At 41.9% G+C, this 21,980-nt stretch overlaps 1 protein-coding gene across 6 annotated transcripts in view; it reads right to left on the minus strand.

Annotated features, from left to right (window-relative positions):
- The window catches only part of NR3C2 (nuclear receptor subfamily 3 group C member 2), a 452,700-nt gene that overhangs the window by 425,945 nt on the left and 4,775 nt on the right, over nt 1-21,980 (minus strand). For all 6 annotated transcript variants that reach the window (XM_070386627.1, XM_070386626.1, XM_070386630.1 and 3 more), the window contains exon 2: nt 16,843-18,607. In XM_070386627.1, the coding sequence (XP_070242728.1) occupies nt 16,843-18,605 (1,763 nt within the window). In that variant the 5' untranslated portion in view covers nt 18,606-18,607. The remainder of the gene's footprint in view (nt 1-16,842; nt 18,608-21,980) is intronic.

Consider the following 21,980-nt stretch of genomic DNA (forward strand, 5'->3'; position numbering starts at 1 on the left):
TGGGTCCAGATGGGGTGTTCCAAAGGCTGAGGAAGTTCCCATTCTTGCTCTGACCATACATACACCCAGGACTCTGCCCTCAGAGAATCACGTGCTTAATAAAGGCTCGTTGAGTGGAAATCGGTCCTGAACGCAGCACGCACATGGCGCTGCATATATAAGTGTAGAAAAGTCAAAGCTCTGTGTGACAGAGTCCCTGCCTCCTCTCCTGAAGGAGCTCCCACACTGGACCTTCAGAGCACCCTCAATTCTTTCACTGTGTGCTGAATTTCATCAAAGCAAAGCACCCCCACTTCTGTTAGGACAAGGTGCTATTTTTGCTGTGATAAAATACATACATTTACTAGTTTGGTCATTTTTAAGTATATTAAGTACATTCACATAACAATCATTACCACCATCCATCACCAGAACTTTTGCCAAGAACTTTTTTCTTTTTTTTTAAAGTACATCTGTACTTTTTTTCAGATTCTTTCCATTACCGGTTATTACAAGATACTGAATATATAGTAGGTTCCTCTATATAGCAGTTCTTGTTATTTATCTATTTTATATATAGTAGTGTGTATCTGTTGGGGCTTCCCTGGTGGCTCAGTGGTAAAGAATCTGCCTGCAATGCAGGAGACCTGGGTTTGATCCCTGGGTCAGGAAGAGCCCCTGGAGATGGGCATGGCAACCCACTCCAGTATTCTTGTCTGGAGAATCCCATGGACAGAGGAGTCTGGTGAACTGTAGTCCATAGGGTCACAAAGAGTCTGACATGACTGAAGCAACTTCCCACACCATGCACACACGTGTATCTGTTAATCCCAAACTCCCAATTGAGCTCTCTCGGCCCCCTACCTTTCCCTTCAGTAACTGTAGGTTTGTTTTCTATGTCTGAGTCTATTTGTGTTTTGTAAATAGGTTCATTTGTATCTATGTTTAGATTCCATATATAAGTGATACATGATATTTATCTTTCTCTGACTTATTTCACTTAGTATGATAATCTCTAGGTCCATCCAACCATGTTGCTCCAAACAGCATTATTGCATTTTTTATGGCTGAGTAATATTCCATTGTATATATGTACATCTTCTTTATCCATTCATCTGTCCATGGACATTTAGGTTTTGCCATGTCTTGTCTGGGGCTTCCCTGGTGGCGCTAGTGATAAAGAACCTGCCTGCCAACGCAGGAGATGTAAGAGATGCTGGTTGGATGTCTGGGTGGGGAAGATGCCCTGGAGGAGGGCACAACAACCCACTCCATCATTCTTACCTGGAAAGTCCCAGGGACAGAGGAGCCTGGTTGGCTACAGTCTCTAGGGTCGCAATGAGTGAGACATGACTGAAGTGACGTAGCACATACACACACAGGCACATGTTTTGGCTACTGTAAATGGTGCTGTTATGAGCACTGGGGTACATGTATCTTTTTCAACTAGAGTTTTCTTTGTATACATGCTCAGGAGTGGGATCACCAGATCTTAAGGTAGCTCTATTTTTAGTTTAAGAAAACTCCATACTGTTCTCTACAGTGGCTGCACTAACCACTAGCCTGTATACCCACCAACAGTGAAGGAGGGTTCCTCTTTCTCCATAACCTCTCCAGGCTTCATTATTTATAGACTTCCAAGTAAGTGCATTATTGTTACAGACTCCTTGGTGTTCAGTAAACAGAACCAGTATTTCATTTAGTCACTTAAGGTAGCAGTGCACGCCTCTTAAAAAAATCCCCATGTTTTTTGACTTGCACAGTCTCTCTTGGGCTAAGGACCAGGGAAGGGCGCCCCCTTTTAAAGCCAAGCCGCTGAAATATCAACACTGTCTAAGAATAGTATGACAAGGACACTGTAGTCATTCTTCATTGATTAAGAGCCCTAAATAACTCAGGGTTAGCATGCTCTGCATCAGTTCCATGGCTGGAGGAGACCTACTATGTAGGGACTCTGACACTGTCTTGGAAATGTAGTCATTTTCCCCATTAAATAAAACATTGATTCTTAACATTTGTTTTATGTCTACTTTCCTTAAAACCCTCATGATACTAAATTTGATTATTTCTGCTAGAGTAGAATTGGCAAGAATCAAATTTCTTAAAAAAGCATATTTCATCAGTGTTATGAAATTTTAGAGGCTAGATCGCATTCGACACTTAGATTTCTATTCTTTACTTCTTCCATCCTCGGGTACTGGCGACAAATCCATCCTTCAAAAAATAAATGCACAGTTCAGGCAATTATACCCTCTTATAAAAATCTTTGGCTTTTAAATGAACATTAGCTCTAAAATTGGGGATCCCCGCCGATGAACTTTCAAGAACCACCCATGGAGCTAAATGTTTCCGAAGTCATGTAAATGCAAGAGCTATCAGCTTCAGATTTCCACCATGAAAAGGTTGCTGTGATTGTAACTCCTCTTTCCCCCCACTTCAGGCCTCTGTCAATTTCTTCAGTTCCTTAAAAAACAGTACTTAGAAGAGGGAAAAAGTGCTGTTTTCACCTGAATCATAGCAACGAAGTCCAAAATACAGGGTATATGTCAACAAAATTATCATATTTCTGCCACATACAGAAACTCAAATGCTTCCAGAGGTCTCAAAGGAATACTTCACATGAACACTTTTACCTCGCCTGAGTCTGAAAATGACAGAGAGATGGAGAAAAAATCACTTTGTTTTGTACAACCACAAATTCTTCAGTCTACCTTAAAGTTTCCAAGGACAAAAGCCTCTCTGAACACAATTTCCATTTCAAAAATTACAGTGAGAATACAAACCAGAGTAAATAAAAGAATATCTGCTCCCATCACATCCCTACACTCCCAAACTTTGCACTTGGAATCTCATCTCAAACTTATCAGAAAAGTATTTTTTAAGTAAATACAAACTGTACCATGTGATTGAGGAAAATCAGCATGTTTCCACTTTTGGAAAGAGCCCTGTGAATTCAAACACCAGTTACTTGAGGACAAAATAAATGGACTTCCCAACAAGCTGAGATTCTTCTGTTCCTTTGTATCCTTATACGCATATCAGATTTCCATATGTCACTATTTCTAATTCATTTACATAATCTGTCACCAGTATGCTTTCCAACTTTGTCAAGCCAGGAGTTGGCTCTTCCTGTCTCCATTCTCCGGGGGTATTTTTCCATAGTTTAATACAAAAGTATTCTATTTTGGTATGGAAATTATTGGTTTTACCTTCATCCAAGTAAGCAAGGGCATGGCAGCCCACTCCAGTATTCTTGCCTGAAGAATCCCCACGGACAGGAGAGTGTGGCGGGCTACAGTCCATGGGCTGCAAAGAGTCAGACACGACCGAGTGACTGGGCACAAACAAAGCCCAAGTAACCGAACTGTCTGGTGCTCCTTTGCTCTTAACAGTTAAGATTCTGCAGAAATTTCTCCTCATTACTATAAACTCTGCTTCTTTCTCCCCGAGGATCTCTGGCAATCCACTCTTTGTAAGGCTGCTAACACACGTGGCTTGAGAGGAGTAGGTGGAAGAAACAGGCTTTGGGTCAGATAATCTGATCTCCAATGACTTCTTCACATAAACTGACTAATATTTATCCCATGTTCACCACTCCAACTGCTCAGTCTAAATTACCATGTGACAGCCTCTCCATTGCTTTTCTTATCTGTTTGATGTGGACCATTTTTAAAGTCTTTATTGAGTCTAACACTGCTTCTGTTCTATATTTTTTTGGTTTTTTGACCATAAGGTATGTAGAATCTTAGCTCCCCGACCTGGGATTGAACTCACACTCCCTGCTTTGGAAGGTGAAATCTTAACCACTGGACCACTAAGGAAGCTCCTCCCTTGCTTTCTAAAATTTGTTTCTGTCACTATTTTCTATCCCCCTTTCCAGATGGACCTTTCTACCCTTTTATGTTATTCCTAGGTTTGAAAAAAAAAATGTTTACTAGCACTATATTAAAACTAGTAAGCACTTATTTTTCACCCTCACAGATTTCTGTAGTCAGTTTCCCCCAACTACCAATAAACCCTCCAAGCAGGCTTTGTTTGCTCTGTGCCCATACATGGGACCTGTGCTTTTACTTCTTCCTATGACATCTCTCTATGCGGTGCTGAAGCCACTTCAGCCCTGTTTGACTCTTTGAGTCCCATGGACTGTAGCCCGCCAGGCTCCTCTATCCATGGGGATTCTCCAGGCAAGAATAGTGGAGTGGGTTGCCATGCCCTCCTCCAGGGGATCTTCCCAATCCAGGGATCAAACTCAGGTATCCTGCATTGCAGGTGGATTCTTTATCATCTGAGCCACCAGGGAAGCCCATGCCACCTCTCTACGCCTAACCAAAGACCACCAATCATCAAACTTCAACTGAACTCTCACCTCCTACAGGAGGCTCTCCTTATCAATTATAGCCCACATAAGACACTTCCTTTTCTAATTTCTGGTGACATTTCTTTTTTAAAATTTTTAATTTGCATGAGGGTATAGCTGATTAACCACGTTTGTTAGTTTCAGGTCTACAGCAAAGAGATTCAGTTATCCATATACATGTGTCTATTCTTTTTCAAATTCTTTTCCCAATCATGTTATCACAGAGTACTGAGGAGAGTTCTCTGTGTTATACAGTAAGTCCTTGTCGGTCATTTAAAATATAGTAGTGTACGTATGTCAGTTTGGAGTTTGGGATCAATAATACTTATCTGCATCACATAACCAAACACATAATTAGGGAACCACCGGAAGAAGGGCTGCATAAACTCATGTGAGTCCTCTCCCTCAATGAGATGGGAATACAGGGGGGATATCTGGTTTGCTTCATATTCTTTTGGTTTGCTCACCCATGTTAAGAACACAGTACATACTACACAATTTGAGAGTTGCCTACTACTTTTTTCCACTGCCAACACAGAAGTTTTTAAAAGCTACGTTTCTCTTAGTTTTAGGTCTTCTATGGAAAAGCTTATCGTAAAAAGATACTGACAACAGAACTCAAAAAGAAGAAAACCACCCAGTAAAAATGGGCAAAAGAGTTAACAGGCCTGGAAGGAAGGTACATGAATGGGAAGTAAGCACATGAAAAGATGTTCAGAATCATGTAGACGTTAGAGAAATGCCAATTCAAACCACAGCGAGTCATGGGTACTCTAATAATGTCTAAAATGAAGAAGACCGACTCTCCCAAGTGTTGGCAAGGATGTAATGCAAGCAGAACTCGCCTGCAGCTGGTGGGGATGTAACGGTGCAACCATTTTGGTGAGAAACAGTTTAATACATTCTTAAAAATTAAAACCCCATGTACTGCATGACCTAGGTATTTTTACATGTAGGGATTGACTGAAGAAGAAAAAATGCAGCAAACGTCCCTTCAGAGATTTGTATGTGACCATGTATAGCAGCTTTATTTTTAACAGTCCAAACTAGAATCAACCTAAGTATCTATCAACAGGTGAATGGATGAGCAAACAACTGTATGGCCATAGATGGAATATCACTCAGCACTGAACAGAAACTAATTACCGGTTCCTGCAACTCCACCAACTTGTAAATGCACTAAGCTAAATGAAAGGACCAAGATATTTCTTTTTTTCCAATAAGATTTACTATAAAATAAATACATATACACACATATTAAAATATGTGTTGAAAAAATAATAAGCAACAGGATATATTGTACAGCACAGACAAATAGAACCTTTAGTTAGTAATAGCTTTAATCAGAGTATTATCTATAAAAATACTGAGTCACTATGTTGTAACCTGAAAATAATGTACCATTGTAAATCTACTTAAATATTTTTTTAATTGTACAAAAAAACAACAACAAAAAGAAAGAACCAATAATTAAAATGCTGTATAAAGTATGACTCCATTTATATGACAATCCAGAAAAAATGAACTACAGAGAGGGGCAACATATAAAAATGGTCACTAGGGTTTGATATAAGGAGAGGGGCTGGGTTCCGAGGGGGCAACACAAGGGAATTTCAGAGGGTGATAGAACTATTTTGTATCTTGAGTGGGCGGTGGTTACAGGATTCTGCATTTGGCATAACTCAAAGAACTGTACACCCGAAAGAGACAATTTTACTGTTCATAAATTAAAGTTAAATAAATGACCTCATAAAGAAGACTAAGAATGTCACCAGAGAGCCTGGAATACATCCTTACCAACTCCTCTATGATGCCGAGATTAGAAAAAATAAGAACAGCATCTGTTGATTATTTTCTGAAAGTCCTTAAAAATATGCTGAGAGAGGTCACAAGAATTTTTGCTAAACCCAGTAGAACTCGCTGTTATGTAACAACAATCTTACCCAATCGCCCACACTCATCTTCTCACCCCATGCCCCTCTGCTAATCAAGGCATTCAGTCCAGTCCATCAGGCTTTACCGAGCATCCACTGCACGCCTGGCGCTGGTGCAGGTAGCGAAAGTGAAAGCGAAAGTTGCTCAGTCGCGTCCGACTTTTTGAGACCCCATGGACTATGCAGTCCCTGTAATTCTCCAAGCCAGGATACTGGAGTGGGTAGCTGTTCCTTTCTCCAGGGGATCTTCCCAACCCAGGGATCAAACCCAGGTCTCCCACTTTGCAGGCGGGTTCTTTACCAGCTGAGCCACAAGGGAAGCCCAAGAAATTGGAGTGGGTAACCTATCCCTTCTCCAGTAGATCTTCGTGACCCAGGAATCAAAACAGGGTCTCCTGCACTGCAGGCAAATTCCTTGCCAACTGAGCTATCAGGAAATCCCAAGTGTGGCAAAGGTACTCGTAAAACAGGGCAGCTAAGGAAGGTCCCTGCTTGGAGGAAGCTGCCTTTCTACTTAGAGAAGTGAAATAAACAGATAATTTCTGAAAGGTGTGTGTTCTGAAGACAACAAAAGAGAGTGAGGAAGGAAGCAGGGGTCACCACTTTAAACACAGTGGTCAAGGAGGGCCTCTTTGAGAGGGTGACATTTGAGCTATTACCTTCCCCAGGGAATCTTTCCAACCTAGGGACCGAAACCGGGTCTTCCACACTGCCGGCAGATTCCTTACCATCTAAGCCATCAGAGAAGCCCCTCAGTGACAATCAGAGACGGCAGCAAACCCAAATCTGGAGGCAGAGCCTTCTTGCCAGAGGGACCAGCGAGCAGAGGCCCCAGGAAGAAAGGGGCTTGGGTGACTGAGCCCCAGAAAGGTTAGTGTGGGAAATGAGCAAGGACGAAGCATCTTAAATCAGGTTGTCAGGGGCCTGGTACCTCAGTGCTTTGCAGACCCTGAGTTACTCTACTTCAGACTGCTTCTAATGACATGGGGCCTGACGGCTATACATCTGCCACCCAATCTGATCTATGTTTGTAAAGGACCCATCTGCCTACTTCTCCAGGACATTGTTTTCGTCTTCTCTAGCTCAAGGGTTTGTTTCTTCATCCTCCTCAGCTCTGTGGCCTTAGACGGATCATGTTTACAGGCTGAGTCTCAGTTTCCAGGTCTGTAAAATGGTGACACCAGATACTATGGACGGCCTCCACCTATGGGTTCAAGCTGGCAGTTAAAATCTGACTCCCCGGCTAACCGCAGTCTCATTCCTATCCTCACCCTCTCTCCAGGACGTGGCCCCCATCAAGCACCTTCCCTCCCTCTGACGTTTTCAACCTCAATCTCAGCACAGGTCCACTGCCCACTTCAGACCTTACCTGTCCAGCAAAACCCTTACTCTGATCCTTCTGTTTCTTTGTGCCACCAACTCTCCCCTCGACCCCTGTGCCTCCACCATTGGACAGATGCATCCAAGAGTGAGCGCTGTCCCCTCGCCTCCAGGCTTCTCCTCTTCATCCCTAACCGACTCCTCAGCCAATCAATCTGAGTCCCATTCCCCATCTTTCTACAGAATTCCTTCCTGAAAACCCACCAGCCCCAACTATTCGGCCTAATTCCTGGTCGTCTCCACCCTCTCTCTGGGTTTTGAAACATCATCTCCCACTGGAAGGAAAGCTCTGTTACTAACTGCTTTGAATAAGACTGCAAGAGGTATACAATCTCTCTGGGCCTTAGTTTCATTATTCGTGCCGGCAGAGGGCTGGATTTAGAGACAGCCTTGGGGCCCTTCTAATTTGGAAGTTCTAGGCTGCCATGATTCCTCCCTTTGGTATCCATGATGCAACACCTGATTGTCAAAACAACACCCGTGTTCTTTATTAGCATCTGTTGCTCATCTCCTACATGGCGTTCAGTTCCTCCAAACTCCTAGCAAAGGCACCTCACACTATACTGAGTCATGTATACCTTTGCTCCTTGGATCGCACCGACGCTGCCCCTCCATGGCCATGTCTATAAGGAGGCCTTGCATACCCCCATACCAGCATTTCTACCTCTACAGAGAACTCCTCCAGTTAGAAGTGGTCTGGAATGTAAAACTCAGGTAACCAAGATAAATTCATCACTTCTTCTTGACCTCTCCATTTCTCTTTAACTGCTCATCATCCTCCATGGTGGTCAAGCTCATAACCTGTGAGTTTTCACTGACTTTCCACATATCTTTCCCCTTGTACTCAAATATCAACTTCTTTACTGAAAGTGTGTTAGTCGCTCAGTCGTGTCTGACTCTTTGGTACCCCATGGACTGTAGCCCTCCATAATCCCCTGTCTATGGAATTCTCCTGGAATGGGTTGCCATGCCCTCGTCCGAGGAATCTTCCTGACCCAAGAATCGAACCCAGTATCCCACACTGCAGGCAGATTTTCTAACGTCTGAGCCACCAGGGAAGCCTCAACTCCTCTACAATTCATCCTCAATGATTTAATTCTAATGTCATTAGGCCATACATAGTACAGCAGAGACCTTAGTGCGGGGTAGGGGCCCACGGTGGGGCAGCAAGCCCCAGGCAGAGAGTCAAGAGTCCCAGCAGGAAGGGGGAAACCACGTGCTCCCTGGTCCAGTGCAGGGTCTTATAACTCAAGGAGTGTAAGGACATCCCAGTAAGGAGAGTCAAGGCCCAAGTTTAGAAGAAGGGCATCCAGGGAGGGCGGAGGGGGTGTGGCCCTGTGACCTTGAATGTGGAGTTAGATTCCAATCACAGACAGGAAGGTGTCTGCGGGCATGGGCAAATTCCCTGAAGAAAGGGGTGACTCCAGGCCTGAGGAAGTAAAAGGACAAAGTGGGCCTAAAGCAAGGTAGCCCTCAGAGAAGTGATGGGAACATTGCAAAATCGTCACAGAAACCAGCATGGATGAGTTCCCACTGGCGAAATCAGGAACAAACTGAATATCAAAAATAAGGGCAGTACGAGGTTATAATTGACTGCTTAAAAGAACAGTGATGCCCCAAAGTGAAAGCCGCTCAGTCCCGTCTGATTCTTTGCGACCCCATGGACTATACAGTCCATGGAATTCTCCAGGCCAGAATACTGGAGTGGGTAGCCGTTCCCTTCTCCAGGGAACCTTCCCAACCCAGGGATTGAACCCAGGTCTCCCGCGTTGCAGGCAGATTCTTTACCAGCTAAGCCACCAGGGAAGCAACAAAAGAAAGTGAAAGTGAAGTCACTCGGTGGTGTCCGACTCTGCGACCCTGTGGACTGTAGCCCACCAGGCTTCTCCGTCCATGGGATTTTCCCAGGCAAGAGTACTGGAGTGGGTTTCCATTTCCTTTTCCAGTGGATCTTCCCAACCCAGGGATCGAACCTGGGTCTCCCGCATTGTAGGCAGACGCTTTACCGTCTGAGCCACCTACGGCTAATTTAATGAATACAAAAATGCAATGAGGACTGGGATGTGTATACAACTTCAAAGTACTGCTCCTCCAAATAGCTCCTAATTGCAAAGGGCAAAGAGTAACTTGACTGCGGGGAAGCCTGTCAGACAACACCTGGATGGAGCGCTGCAGATGGGCAATAAAGGCACGAAGGGAAATGGCTTGGCATGCGGCAGGAAGCAGGAGGAGAATACAGCCTGCTGTCTGTGGTCCTCCTGCCTAGGGGGCAGCACCAGAACAGAAACCTGAGGAAATAAGGACAAACCCAAATCGAGGGACTTTCTACTAAAGGGCTGGCCTGTCATCCCCTAAAGTCAAGTCATGAAATCTAGAAAAAGACAGGGAACTGTCCTAGACTGAGAGGGACTAGAGTCCTGACAGCTGAAAGCACAAAACACAATTCTGCACCAGGGTCCTTTCACTGCGAAAGATATTATTGGGACAACCGGCAAAACCAGAAATCAAGATGCCAGTAACTTTTTCATTTTTAAAGTATCTTTATCTGGCTGCATGGGATCTTGAGTTGAGGCATGCGGGATCTAGTTCTCTCACCAGGGATCGAACCTGGGCCCCCTGCACTGGGAGCTTGGAATCTTAGCCACTGACCACCAGGGAAGTCCCCCAGATATCAGTAACTTAATGTTACTTTCTGGCTTTCAGTGGCTGTATTGTGCTTATGTACGAGACTATCCTTGTTCATCATTCTTTGTAATGGCCTCCCGATTTTTTTCTGTGTCTGCGACTATTTTTAAAAAACGTCATTACATAAAAACCAACTGCTACAAAGTCTTCTATCGTACATCACACATACCCCTTTCTTCCACCAGCTCTGACATCCTCACTTCAGAGACCCAGTTCCCATCCTCCAGCACTGTTACAGTAACTTCTTAACAAGGCTCCTTAGGCTCCAATCCACCCTACAACCATTGCCTAATTAAGGTTTTTCCCAAGTGCACTTCAGCTCAGGCCGTTCCCTGCGCCAACATTTCAGTAACTCCTCATTACCTGCCAAATTAAGTACAAACTTCTTCATGTGACTTTCAAGTTCCATGGGCTTCTAGTTCCAACTGAGCTCTTCCGGGCCGTCTTTCCCCAAGTCCCCCATATCACAGCCAGCCATACAGCTGGGCCACACTCAGGGCTTTCTGCCCATCCAGGCTCTGCTCATACAACTCCCTTCACCAGGAAGTGTCCCCCCTGCTCAATCCCGTGCAAATTTCTCAAGACTAATGATAAATACTAACTCTCATCCTCCCATCTCCCTATTTTCCAAATCTTGCCCAGATCCTTTCCTGTTGGAACACTCAAAGTTGGTTTTGTCCATTACAAACCGTATTTCATTCTATTTTAGGTTATGATTTTTGTATATTTATTTCAACAATTTTTAAGATATTAAGGTGGAAATACATGTCAATCAAAGTACCCATCACTGATAAACTAAGTCATGGTCACAGCTGTGAATTCAAAGGACCAGTCATCAGCTCACATCAGTCTCCCTTGCGTATTAACTTTGTAAGTATCCAAATTACTTTTTGTTTATCTTCTTTTCCTTCCTTGGACTAGAGTGTTCTATTCCTTGCATAAATAAAAATTTCTCCCTATTTTCTACATAGAAATTTTGGCCTTGGCCATACCACTGACAATCGTAAATCCAGAGGTTTCCAGAGTATTAATTAGGTAACATGTTCATACATATATTTACATTTTAACTTCATCATTGCCTTATTATATAAAAAACAACATAAAACTCTTAAAACTGAAAACAAAGCCTATATTTGACAAGTTTAAAACTCAAAATTTTTAAATTTAAGATTAAGACACTATCCATTTAAACACACTTATATTTCCTGGATACTAATAAATTTTGGAATGCAGTCCACAAAGATATACAATTTAATGACTATATTTGAATGGATTCAAGAAATCAACGTTTTTTTCTCTCAGTCTGAATTTAGTAAATGAAAGAAAATAAATTACTTAGCAGCAGAGATGAAATTTTATCAGTTGTATGAAAGTACAGCAACAGTTGAAAGTCTGGGAAAGCAAGCATTATTTTGGAGAAAAAAATTAATGATATCAGGGGAAGTGAAGTAATACGCCTAAATTACTGGTGATCAATAGAACATCTGCTCTTACTCTAAACATTACAAGGATAGGAAAGATCAGGCACACCCAGAATTTCAATATTGCGAAAGGAATCAAATCCATAAATGATACGTATCTAGGTCCTAGATTCAGCATGTCACTGCTATGTATGAGAACTGCTTTAAGTTGAATAATTTGAGTTTATTTAACTGAAACCAGGGCTTTTATCTTCACTTTACGTAGGAAGTAAACAGTTTTAAATAGAACAACACTTTAGATGATAAAAGGTGAACACACTGACATATAAATCTGGGATACTTGTGAAAAGCAAAATGTAAGGAAGGACACTGCATAGTGATTTGCTTAATTAAAGAGGAATAAGGGGGTTTTCCCCCATAAAATTATCACTACTTCTACCGGAAATACCATAAATGAATGAAAGTGAATGAATCATCAGAAGAAGCGAGTCTCCTTTTAAACCATTTCTAAAAATACTATTTAGAACACTAACCTGGAGAAATTCTAAGCACACTAGCCATTTCAAAATCAAAACATTATGAGACAAATAAGAAAAAGAAAGTGTCCATGCCTTCATTTCCAAATGACCTAAGTTATTCTGTAATGGATTTATTATAGAAATAATCACCAATAATCAATTTCTCCCTTCCAACACCCACCATTTTTCAAACTTTGCATTGCGTGAAGATACTTCTATCTCAATGGTTTATTTACAGAAGTTTACTGACAGACATGGTAAACTGTAACAAACTCCTTGGATTCTGAAGCTTTTAGCTTATTACGGGAGATGGGTATTGAAAAACTTCAGGGATCACTGGGAAAGAGAAACCCAACCGGAGGTTATCACAGAATTGTTTCCTTCTATCATGGAAAAAAAAGTGCAGTTTATATTAAGATAAATTCCTGATTACGTGTCTTGAAACCTACGAGAATGTGCCCTTTGAAACAGTGAACTTTATATTCGAACGTTTAAGTCAATGTTAGCACTGTGTTATGATGCTATCAAAGTGACTATGACCATTGCCATAAACACCCAGTGTTATGTCAACAGACTAACCCTGCTTCCAAAAGGAATATTGCAAATTTAAAAGAACAGGAAACTCATCATATAAGTGTCAAGTTTTATGAAAGGAAAAGTTCTGATTTGAAAATAGAATGGCTTTTCCAAGCAAAATGATAGGTCACCCTCACTCATCCTTACTTTTAAATGATAATGATATTTTTCTATTACAACTGCCCTGGAAACTACAGAGCTGAACTGGTGATTAAGATAAACTTGAAACCAGACTAGTAAATATGTGAAGGGATTTTTCTATTTTCATTCTTAACATACACGACTCCAAGGAAACTATACAGACACTCAGTAGGGTGGCTGGCGGTCCTCGGAGAGCATCTCAGTCAACTTACTTTCTCTCAGATGAAGAAACGGAGGCTAAGAGACGCCGCCACTCACTCAAGCGCACAGCTCCGTCTGTGTCCAAGTGCGCAGGGGACCCTCCATCTATATGACCAAACCAGGTCCAGCGTCTACCGCAGAGTTTTATGTCAACTTTCATTGTCATATATTGGGATGGCCAAAATGTTAGTTTGGGTTTTTCCTGTAAGATGGTACAAAAACCGGAACAGACTTTTTGGCCAACCCTGTCCTTCTCTGTGTGGCAAGCAAGACAATCCACCTGCTGGAAATTCTGAGAGCTGCCTCTGGTCACACTCTCAGAGAACATCCACAGGCTGCAGTAGATACACTCTCCGTGGCCTTCACTTCAGTCAGCTTGAAAAATTCACCTGGATGAGAATCACTGTCCTTGCAGGGACAAGGCACCCCTTCTTCAGCATAACATTCAATTAAGCTAAGGCAAATAACATAATATCCTCTTTCTGCATGAACCGCCAAAGTTTTATAGGCTAGACCAACAGTTCTCAACGTCTGAGTCTCAGGATGTCTTTCCACTCTTGGAAATGTGTTGAGGTCAAGATCTTTTGTTTATGTGTATTCTATCTACTGATATTTACCTTATTACAAATTAAAACGAGTACTTCTTTTTAATCACTTAAAATAAGTCATCACACCTTAACATAAACATGCATATGTGAAAAGAAAAACAAACAAACAAACAAACAACAACTTGTGTTTCCCAGAACGAAAAACTTTTGCAAGTCTATTGTCTCACCTAATAGACGACAGCCAGATTCTCATATCGACTTCTGTGGTTAGTGTGTGGTGATGTGTTTTGGTTCAAGTATATGAAGAAAATCTGGCTTTACACTGTTATGTTGTTGAAAAAAGGAGAAGTATTTTAATGGTTATCTCAGATCAGTGGAGATATGATACTTCAGTACAGTGGAAATGGACAGTCAGGGGTTTCTTAAAGCTTAGTTGCCACACGGAATCTGAAACTGTATCAGTGAACTTTTCATGAACTATTTTAGAAAAACCATTGGTCTATCTTCCATTTTGCATGGCTCATCTACAAATGCACAATTTTTGAGTTTGTGGCCCTCCTGGATAAGGTCTCAGAAATCCCAAACCATACTTTGACATTTACTAGAAAACAGAGTTCAACCTAAAGATAAAGAATGTTATGAAACTTAGAAGCAGTTACAAACTGCCTTGATCCTTTATAATCTTTAATTCACTCATCTGACATTACCTGGAATGAGGTAACATCATCATAAATTATAAAGTAGGCAGAAAAGTTGGATTTTGGTCCAAAAATCACAAAACAAGAAGCCAATAATGAAGCTTGGATGAGGTTAAATTAAATATTATAAAATGTAGACTGAAATCCAGAAAAAAAGTCTGTGTTTCCTCTGAGAATGATCAAAACAAATAGACTTGGGTAATATTCACCAGGAAAAGCTGTAAGGAATTAGTAATCTAATTAAAGCAGTAATCTAAAACTTTACAACACCCCAGTTTCCCACAAAGGCACAGGAGACTCAAAGTCACCAATTCATAGGAATGTGTAAGGCGAGGGGTCCCAAGACCACCAAGAGGGGCATCATGAGTTGAGTCCGGCAAAGACAAAACAGTATAAATAGGATACAGAACAACTGGAAGAGAGTTAATGATTTTAGCTAGCATCTGGCTAGTGTTTCTACCAGAAATATCATTACCCAAAGCAACGGTCTTCAAAACTAAAAGAGCATAAACAGAAACGTAGAGTGCCTAGCTATAAAAAAGTAGAAATTAATCACAGGAATTTATCAACAACTATTTCCTTACACTTTGTACATTTCTTTAAAAGACTGTATGGAATTTCATTTAATGTACAAAAGAGAACACTAAAAGAAATAGAAACTAAAGGTTATGAACAATCCCATTAAATGCTAAGAGCAATTGCTGAAATGTATATAATACTCTATGATGCATGTTGTATTCCAGATGATAGTCAAAGGGCTTCTCATAATTTAACTCATTGTCTTGACTACTGAATTCCCTTTTTACAGATGAGAAGACTGAAGGCCAGAGAGGTGAAGAGATGAGCATAGGGTCACAAAGCAGTTAAGCGGCAGAGCTGGGGATTTCAACCAGGGTAGCCATGCTCTTAACTACCAGGCCAAACTCCTTCCAACTAACCCACTACAAACATCACTTAACAAAAGTATTGACAGTGTGTGCAAACCATCCTTCTCAGAAAGGAAAGCAAAGCACCTGCTGAGCTTGGTTCTGACGAAAGCTATGCCATTTCAGCATTTGTGAGAGTTTAGAATTTAGGAGAGAGCAACAGTGTGAGTCTAGGATTAACCAGTCATGCTACTGAGAACTGTAAGAGCATGTAAGTCTCCTTTATGGAATGTGTTGCTTCCATAAAAGCAAGAGGAGTGAGGTATGAGTCAATGAAGAGGAAAAGGAAGCACAAATGAAAAGTTTTTGCTTTTGCTTCAGTAAAAAACCAAAGGAGAAAGAACACAGAATGCACGTCAATCTTACGTTTTGTTGATGGGAATGGACATTTTCACCACCAAACAAGTTTTTAAGGAAAATAGCCACATCTTCCTAGAAGCCTCTGTGAACTATATCTAGGAAATCTATTCTTTATATGTTCAATAAAGGGATCATTGACCATATCCAGGTAATAAAAACAGTACTGAAGCAAAGTCCAACATAAGTATTCACTGTATGACTTAGAACCACCCTTTACAGTCATATCTGAAACCTCTTCCTTGTTTTTTCTAAATATATACAATATGCTATCTACAAGAAGGAAAGCCAAGAAGATATTTTACAGTAAGTAAAGTATGTCTCCTTGCAGATCTTAAAAGTTATAAATATACCAATCTTAAACTGCAGTGACATACTTCACTTCCAAAGAGTAGGAAAGCAAAACGGGCCACTTAGTAATTTTAGATGTGCTGAGTCTTTAAAAAGCTCTCCAGAGTTAAGGAAATGATTTATTTGTGCTGAAGACCACAACTTACATACGATTAACCAATCTAGAAAAAGATGAAAAGGGTGGGGAGCTTGTGGGTAACAGATTTGGGGTTTCATTTCATTTTTCACAACCAATGAAGTGATTAATAAAGAAAACTCTGGGGAAAAAAGACTTATGACCACAAAGAAAACAATTTAAAGCAATGTTAGTGAACCAGTATACAGCTAAAGAAAGAAAAAAAAAACCTAGCATTAGTCTGCTAAAGCATACGTAATAGCAGGCATTAGGAAACAAACTTATCTTAAATACCTACCTACCAGCAGCAATGCAGAAGGGGAAGAAGACCCATGTATATCACGTACACATGCTCCTTCCAAATCGATGGAAACATTTGAGACTCTCAAAATTTTTGGTTTCTCTATAGTGAAAGACAGGGAAGCCTGGAGTGCTGCAGTCCATGGGGTCACAGAGAATCGGATACAACTCAGTGACTCAACGACAATACATTTCTAACACACCAACAAGCTAAAGGGTAAGTATACAATGACCATGCTCCAAAGGAAACAGGAGACTGAAATGTGTTTGAATATATCCACAGCAAAGATAATGCTAACCTTCAGCATTTCACACAGCCATGGTTTTTCAAAACTGGAGAAAAAGGCCGACTTACCTTGATACGTTTTCTGGAATGTATTCTAGGACCGGATATCCATCACTTCTTCTCGATGACAGGTCACTGTGTGATTTCCACGACTCCACCAAGGTATTGACGGGAGGGAAGGAACTCAGGTGTTGGAAAGATTGGTCTCTAGCTGATCGTGATAAAGATATTGTACCTTGAGCACCAATCCTATAGTGAAAGGACTGTCCACCTGAATTCACGCCAACAATGGCAGATGGAGGGATGCTGGCTTCTGGGTAGAAGCTCCCATCATCCGGTTCTTGTTTTATCCCCATGGGGAACCCGCTGCCTTCACAGTTACCATCGAAGCCCGGCACAGGTGGTCCTAAAATTCCTGATAGAGAATAATAGTCTTTATCATCCATAAAGGAAAAGTATGAGCCATCCATGAATGGAAAGGGGTTGATTGCTGGATTCCCTTTAAAAGAGGTGCCAGAACATGAATGCTTGGTTGACTCTTGTTTTATTGGTACTGAGAAGGGGGAATCAGAATTTATTTTGCTGTTTCCTCCTAGACACGAGCTGCTGAAAGCTCCGTCTGGCTCCGGCTTTATGTACTGGACAATGTTAAGCTGGCCAGCCACACCATGGGAGATGGCGTTCTCTGTCTCCTCAGTCTTAGGAAAGGGGACCTCTTGAGCACCTTTCTCCTGGGTGTCTGGACTGGGAACCACATCTCGGGCTGCACTGGACCCCACTGGGGTGCCCGAAGCAGTGTAGCTGAAGGCGGTGCTTCCAGGGCTACAGATAGACCCCACAGTACTAGCGGCTGGGCTGGACAGCGTGGATCTGTTGTTTGTGTTGGAAGGGCTGGAAACGGAGCACCTTGAGTTGTTGATGTTTGCAGGGCTGGATACGCAGGATCGTAGAGTGACGTTATTAGGACTGGAAACCGGAGACTTCACGCTGCAGTGACTCGGGGGGCTGGAAATCGGGGATTTCATGCTACTCAACGGACTGGAGAGAGGTGAGCCCACGTTGCTGGCATGCGCTGGGCTGTGTGACCTGGAGCCCCGCGTCTCCACATTGGGGGAGCATGGCAGAGGGGTGCCCTGGGCGATGGGGCTGTGCACTGGGAAACTGCCGAAGCTGGCTGAAGTGGAGGACACACAGCTGATGCTGGCGGGGCTGCAACCCGAGGATGACAGGGTCAGAGGGCTGCAAACTGCCGGGCCCTTCTCGTGCCCTAGGATGGGGCTCTTCACCACATTGCGCATGACCCCGCCATTAACAGAGCCCCCAGAGTCGGGCAAGAAGGACCGCAAGGGCCTGCTCGCACCCCCTAGCGTGGAAGGACGGTGGCCGTTCTCTTTGTAAAATTTCACAAGCTGTTCGACGTTTTGATACATCTTTGCCGGACTCCCGCTTCCCTGTGGGTTCTGCTGATCATAGGCGTAGTCAGCCTCTCTCACGGAATCCATGTACAAGCCCATGGACTCGGCCACCGTGGCCGAAAGTTCCTTTGATTCCAGCTCGGTTTTTATGTCAGATGGTAAAATCCCGGACCGACTGTTGTCTTGCTGGAGGCAAGGGAGTAGTTCGTGTTTTTCTTTGCTGCTTCCTTGAGTACTGCTGTTTGGAATAGCACCGGAGACGCAGCGCACGTCGACGATCTCCATGTAGTTACTCTCGTCGGGCTGCTCCGTGGGTACGGGTCCCAGGGCAGGACGCTCTGCAGGCTGAGAAAGTTGACCCCACCGTCTTTCCATTTCTAGACCTTCAGGGAGACTGTGGTAGCCTTTGGTCTCCATAGCTAACATAAAAATTTATATTAAAAAAATCGAATTAGATTCGTGGATAGCACAGTTACTCTAAAAGACATTCTGAAATTGTACTGACTGAGCTATAAGTACATATTCTACTGATGATAAGCAATACTTCCAGATATACTCAAGTTATTACCTTTTTAGGTGCTGATACAACAGAGTCCTGACTATAATTTGTCCAGAAGCCAGAATATAAGAAGCAATAAAACTATTTCCCATCTAAATAAAAGCAACATCTTTGCTATAATAGAGCAAGCAATAAAACTATTTTGCATCCAAGTAACATCTTTACTATATACTACAGCCTTTGGAGTTTGAAGGAAATTTTACATATAAAACATCTTTGCTATAATACAGCCTGTAGAGTTTCCAAAGAATATTTACAAATGTTAACTTATTTAATATGCAAAGTAATCCTGGGGACTCCTGATGCATCCAAAGAGGAAACTGAGGGTTTAACCAAGTGGGCAACTTGCCCAAGGTCAAAGACACAGTAAGTGACAAAGTCAGGTTTAAAACGAAATCTAATGCCAAAGTCTTTGGAGTCTTTCCAGCATATAGAAGCTGCTTTTCATAGCTAATATGTGACTTGATTAAAAAACAATGAGGAAATGTAATTAATGTTACCATTTCCCAATGTAAAGTCATCCCGTGAATGATCACAGGCAAGATAACTTGAGGATTATTTTCAAAACAGTAAGATTTTCGTAAAATAGATTTTGGTGAAGATAATTTAATGTCAATTCTGAACAGTGAAGAGTCATATATCCTGATTAATTAAGCTAGTCCATAACTCAAAGAGGCTGAATGACAAGTTGAGAATGTCAGGACTCTAGTCTGTATTTCAGTCCTGGCAAGGACTCTGACATGCGCCTGACCTAGTGGTAGCTCTGCTGAAAAGACTCCAGACAGCCAGTTTCATTCTCAACAGTTAATGGAGGAAGTCTGAGATGGGTCCTGACAATTTATGTGTTCATTCATTCAACAAATATTCACCAAGTGTGTATTGCATCCTGGGCCTACAACTAGCCACTGAATCTACAGTGATGAACAAAACAGCCTCAATTCCCATCCTCAAGGAGTCCCCAGGATTGTTTTAGACATACTATTTTATCTACTGGCTCTCTCTATAAATTTATTCTATAGATAATCGTAACAGGCTGTATTTCTATAATTCTTATGCATGATATGGTTCAATGACCTATTACAAGCCTTTCACAGATATTAACGTACATACCCTTATAAATTACCCTACAAGATTGGCAGAAGTACTGTCCCAAATGATACAACTGGGGAAACCGAGGCAGAAGCTACACAGCAGAGCTGGAATTTGATCCCAGGTGTCTACACCAAGGTCTCTCAACCATGGCCCTACTGGGGGCCTGATAATGCTTTGTTGAGATCTCTCCTGTGCATTGTAAGATGTACAGCTGTATCCCTGACCCCTACCCACTAGATGCCAGTAGCATTCCTCCTGCCCCGCTGTGACAGCCCCAAATGTCTCCAGCCTTGCCAAAAGCCCCTAGGGGTGTGGGGAGGGGGGCCAAAATCACCCCTGGCTTCAGAAGCACCACTCTAAAGAAACATCTCTCAAAGAAAATTAATTCACTCAATAAAATTTCATTTGTGCATTTTCATGCATAGAACTCTTAAAATCTTTAACTACGCATTTTTCAAATCCTTTCAGGTGTATAAACAATCTCTGACCCAAATAAAGGTCCTGACCTAAAAGCTGCAGTTTCTGCAGTGCTGAACACAGATATTACTTCAGACCTCTCAGTCCTTTCCCCCACTCTGCCACTCACGATCTTCATCCACCCTACCCTCTTCTCATTAAAGAGACTAGGAAGACTTTTTGCTCCAGAAATTATATTAACATGGAAAAAATGATATAATGACTCTACTAAATAAATTGGCATCAGATATCACAGGGCTCTCTGGCAAAATTTAATGCCAAAATTGTCCGAAGATCATAATTACCTCTTACTTTTCTGTATTCCACACTAGGCTTTTAAGTTCCCAGAAGGAGGAAACTTTATCAGCTTTACCACTGCACCCCAAGATGACAGCATAGTACAAATAAAAAAATGTTAAACTATTATAAAATAATCAATACCCAGTAATTTGTGAACATTGAAATCTCCCAATTATGTAGCATGTTTTTGCTTAAAGAACATTATTCTATAAATTCCCAATCACAAAACAGTAGAAAGTAAGCCAAGTTATGAAGTCTGAGAAGGTAATCTGATAATTCCAGCAGGAAAAATTAGTGTGGATGGAAGCCAAGAACTGAATATAGTGAAATGGGACCAAAACAGCTAATACTGGCCTTTTGTACCTTACTGAAAAACCATTTAGTAATAGCCATGGGTTGAAAAATACCAGTAAATATGTGCTGCTTCTACTTCTAAGAATATTCAGCCTTCCCCATACCAAACTGGAACAGTATAGATAAGGTACAGATAGATACTTCAGTCCCAAATTCATCAAACCACAAGAAATGTGTCTATTCCTGTTTAAAACTGAACACCTTCTGTGTATCATCCCCCCACACCCCAATCCTATTCCTAAACCCACATTCCCTGTCTTGGTGAATTGTACCACCGTCTATTCAAATGCCCAGAAATCACCCCTGCCTTGGCACCCTTACTAAAGGTCTCCACAAGTTCATCCCTCCCCACTCCCACACCTACAGTCTCCCAGACAACAGGACCATCTGCCTTGAGTCTGAAGGATCATCGTCATCCAGACTTCTCTCCAAAAATTCTTTCTCCAAACTGTCTTTAGGAAAGGATGATCACTCACTGCCTGTTTTGAAGCTTCACAGTGGAAATTCACATGCTAAAACTCTTGAAGTTCTAAGGTACAGAAACCCATTTCCTTTTTAATTCAGAGTTCCCTAAATAATTTGGCCACTGCACCTGTTTTCTTTTTTCTCACACAACATCTACTAATATGCTGAGGGACACTTTTCATCACTGTGCCTCAAGCCAGGAGCCATGTCTTAGATACATAAGGCTATATAAAGATTTGAAGAGAACCTTTACGAGAGCGCAGATAGGCAAGAACCATCTTAAAGCACTCTTACAAGGAAGTACCTTATCAGCTAATATCATGCAGCTGATCACAACTTTCCAAGTCTTGTTTGGCTAGCCTTGAACTCTCTTGACAATAACACAGACCAGCCTGCATTTCACCACATTATTGACAAGGCTATCATTAGAGAATTTGCAAAGGCTTTGCTGAAATCTACATTAGCTTTAAGACATTTTGATCTGTCAACCTAATACACCTCTCAACAAAGAATATAAAGGCTGGCAACCAACAGTAAAGAACGGAAGATATCTAGGGCTAGGGCTA

The sequence above is a fragment of the Bos mutus genome, chromosome 17 (genome assembly GCF_027580195.1).
Source record: "Bos mutus isolate GX-2022 chromosome 17, NWIPB_WYAK_1.1, whole genome shotgun sequence".
In the NCBI taxonomy this organism is placed as follows: Eukaryota; Metazoa; Chordata; class Mammalia; order Artiodactyla; family Bovidae; genus Bos; species Bos mutus.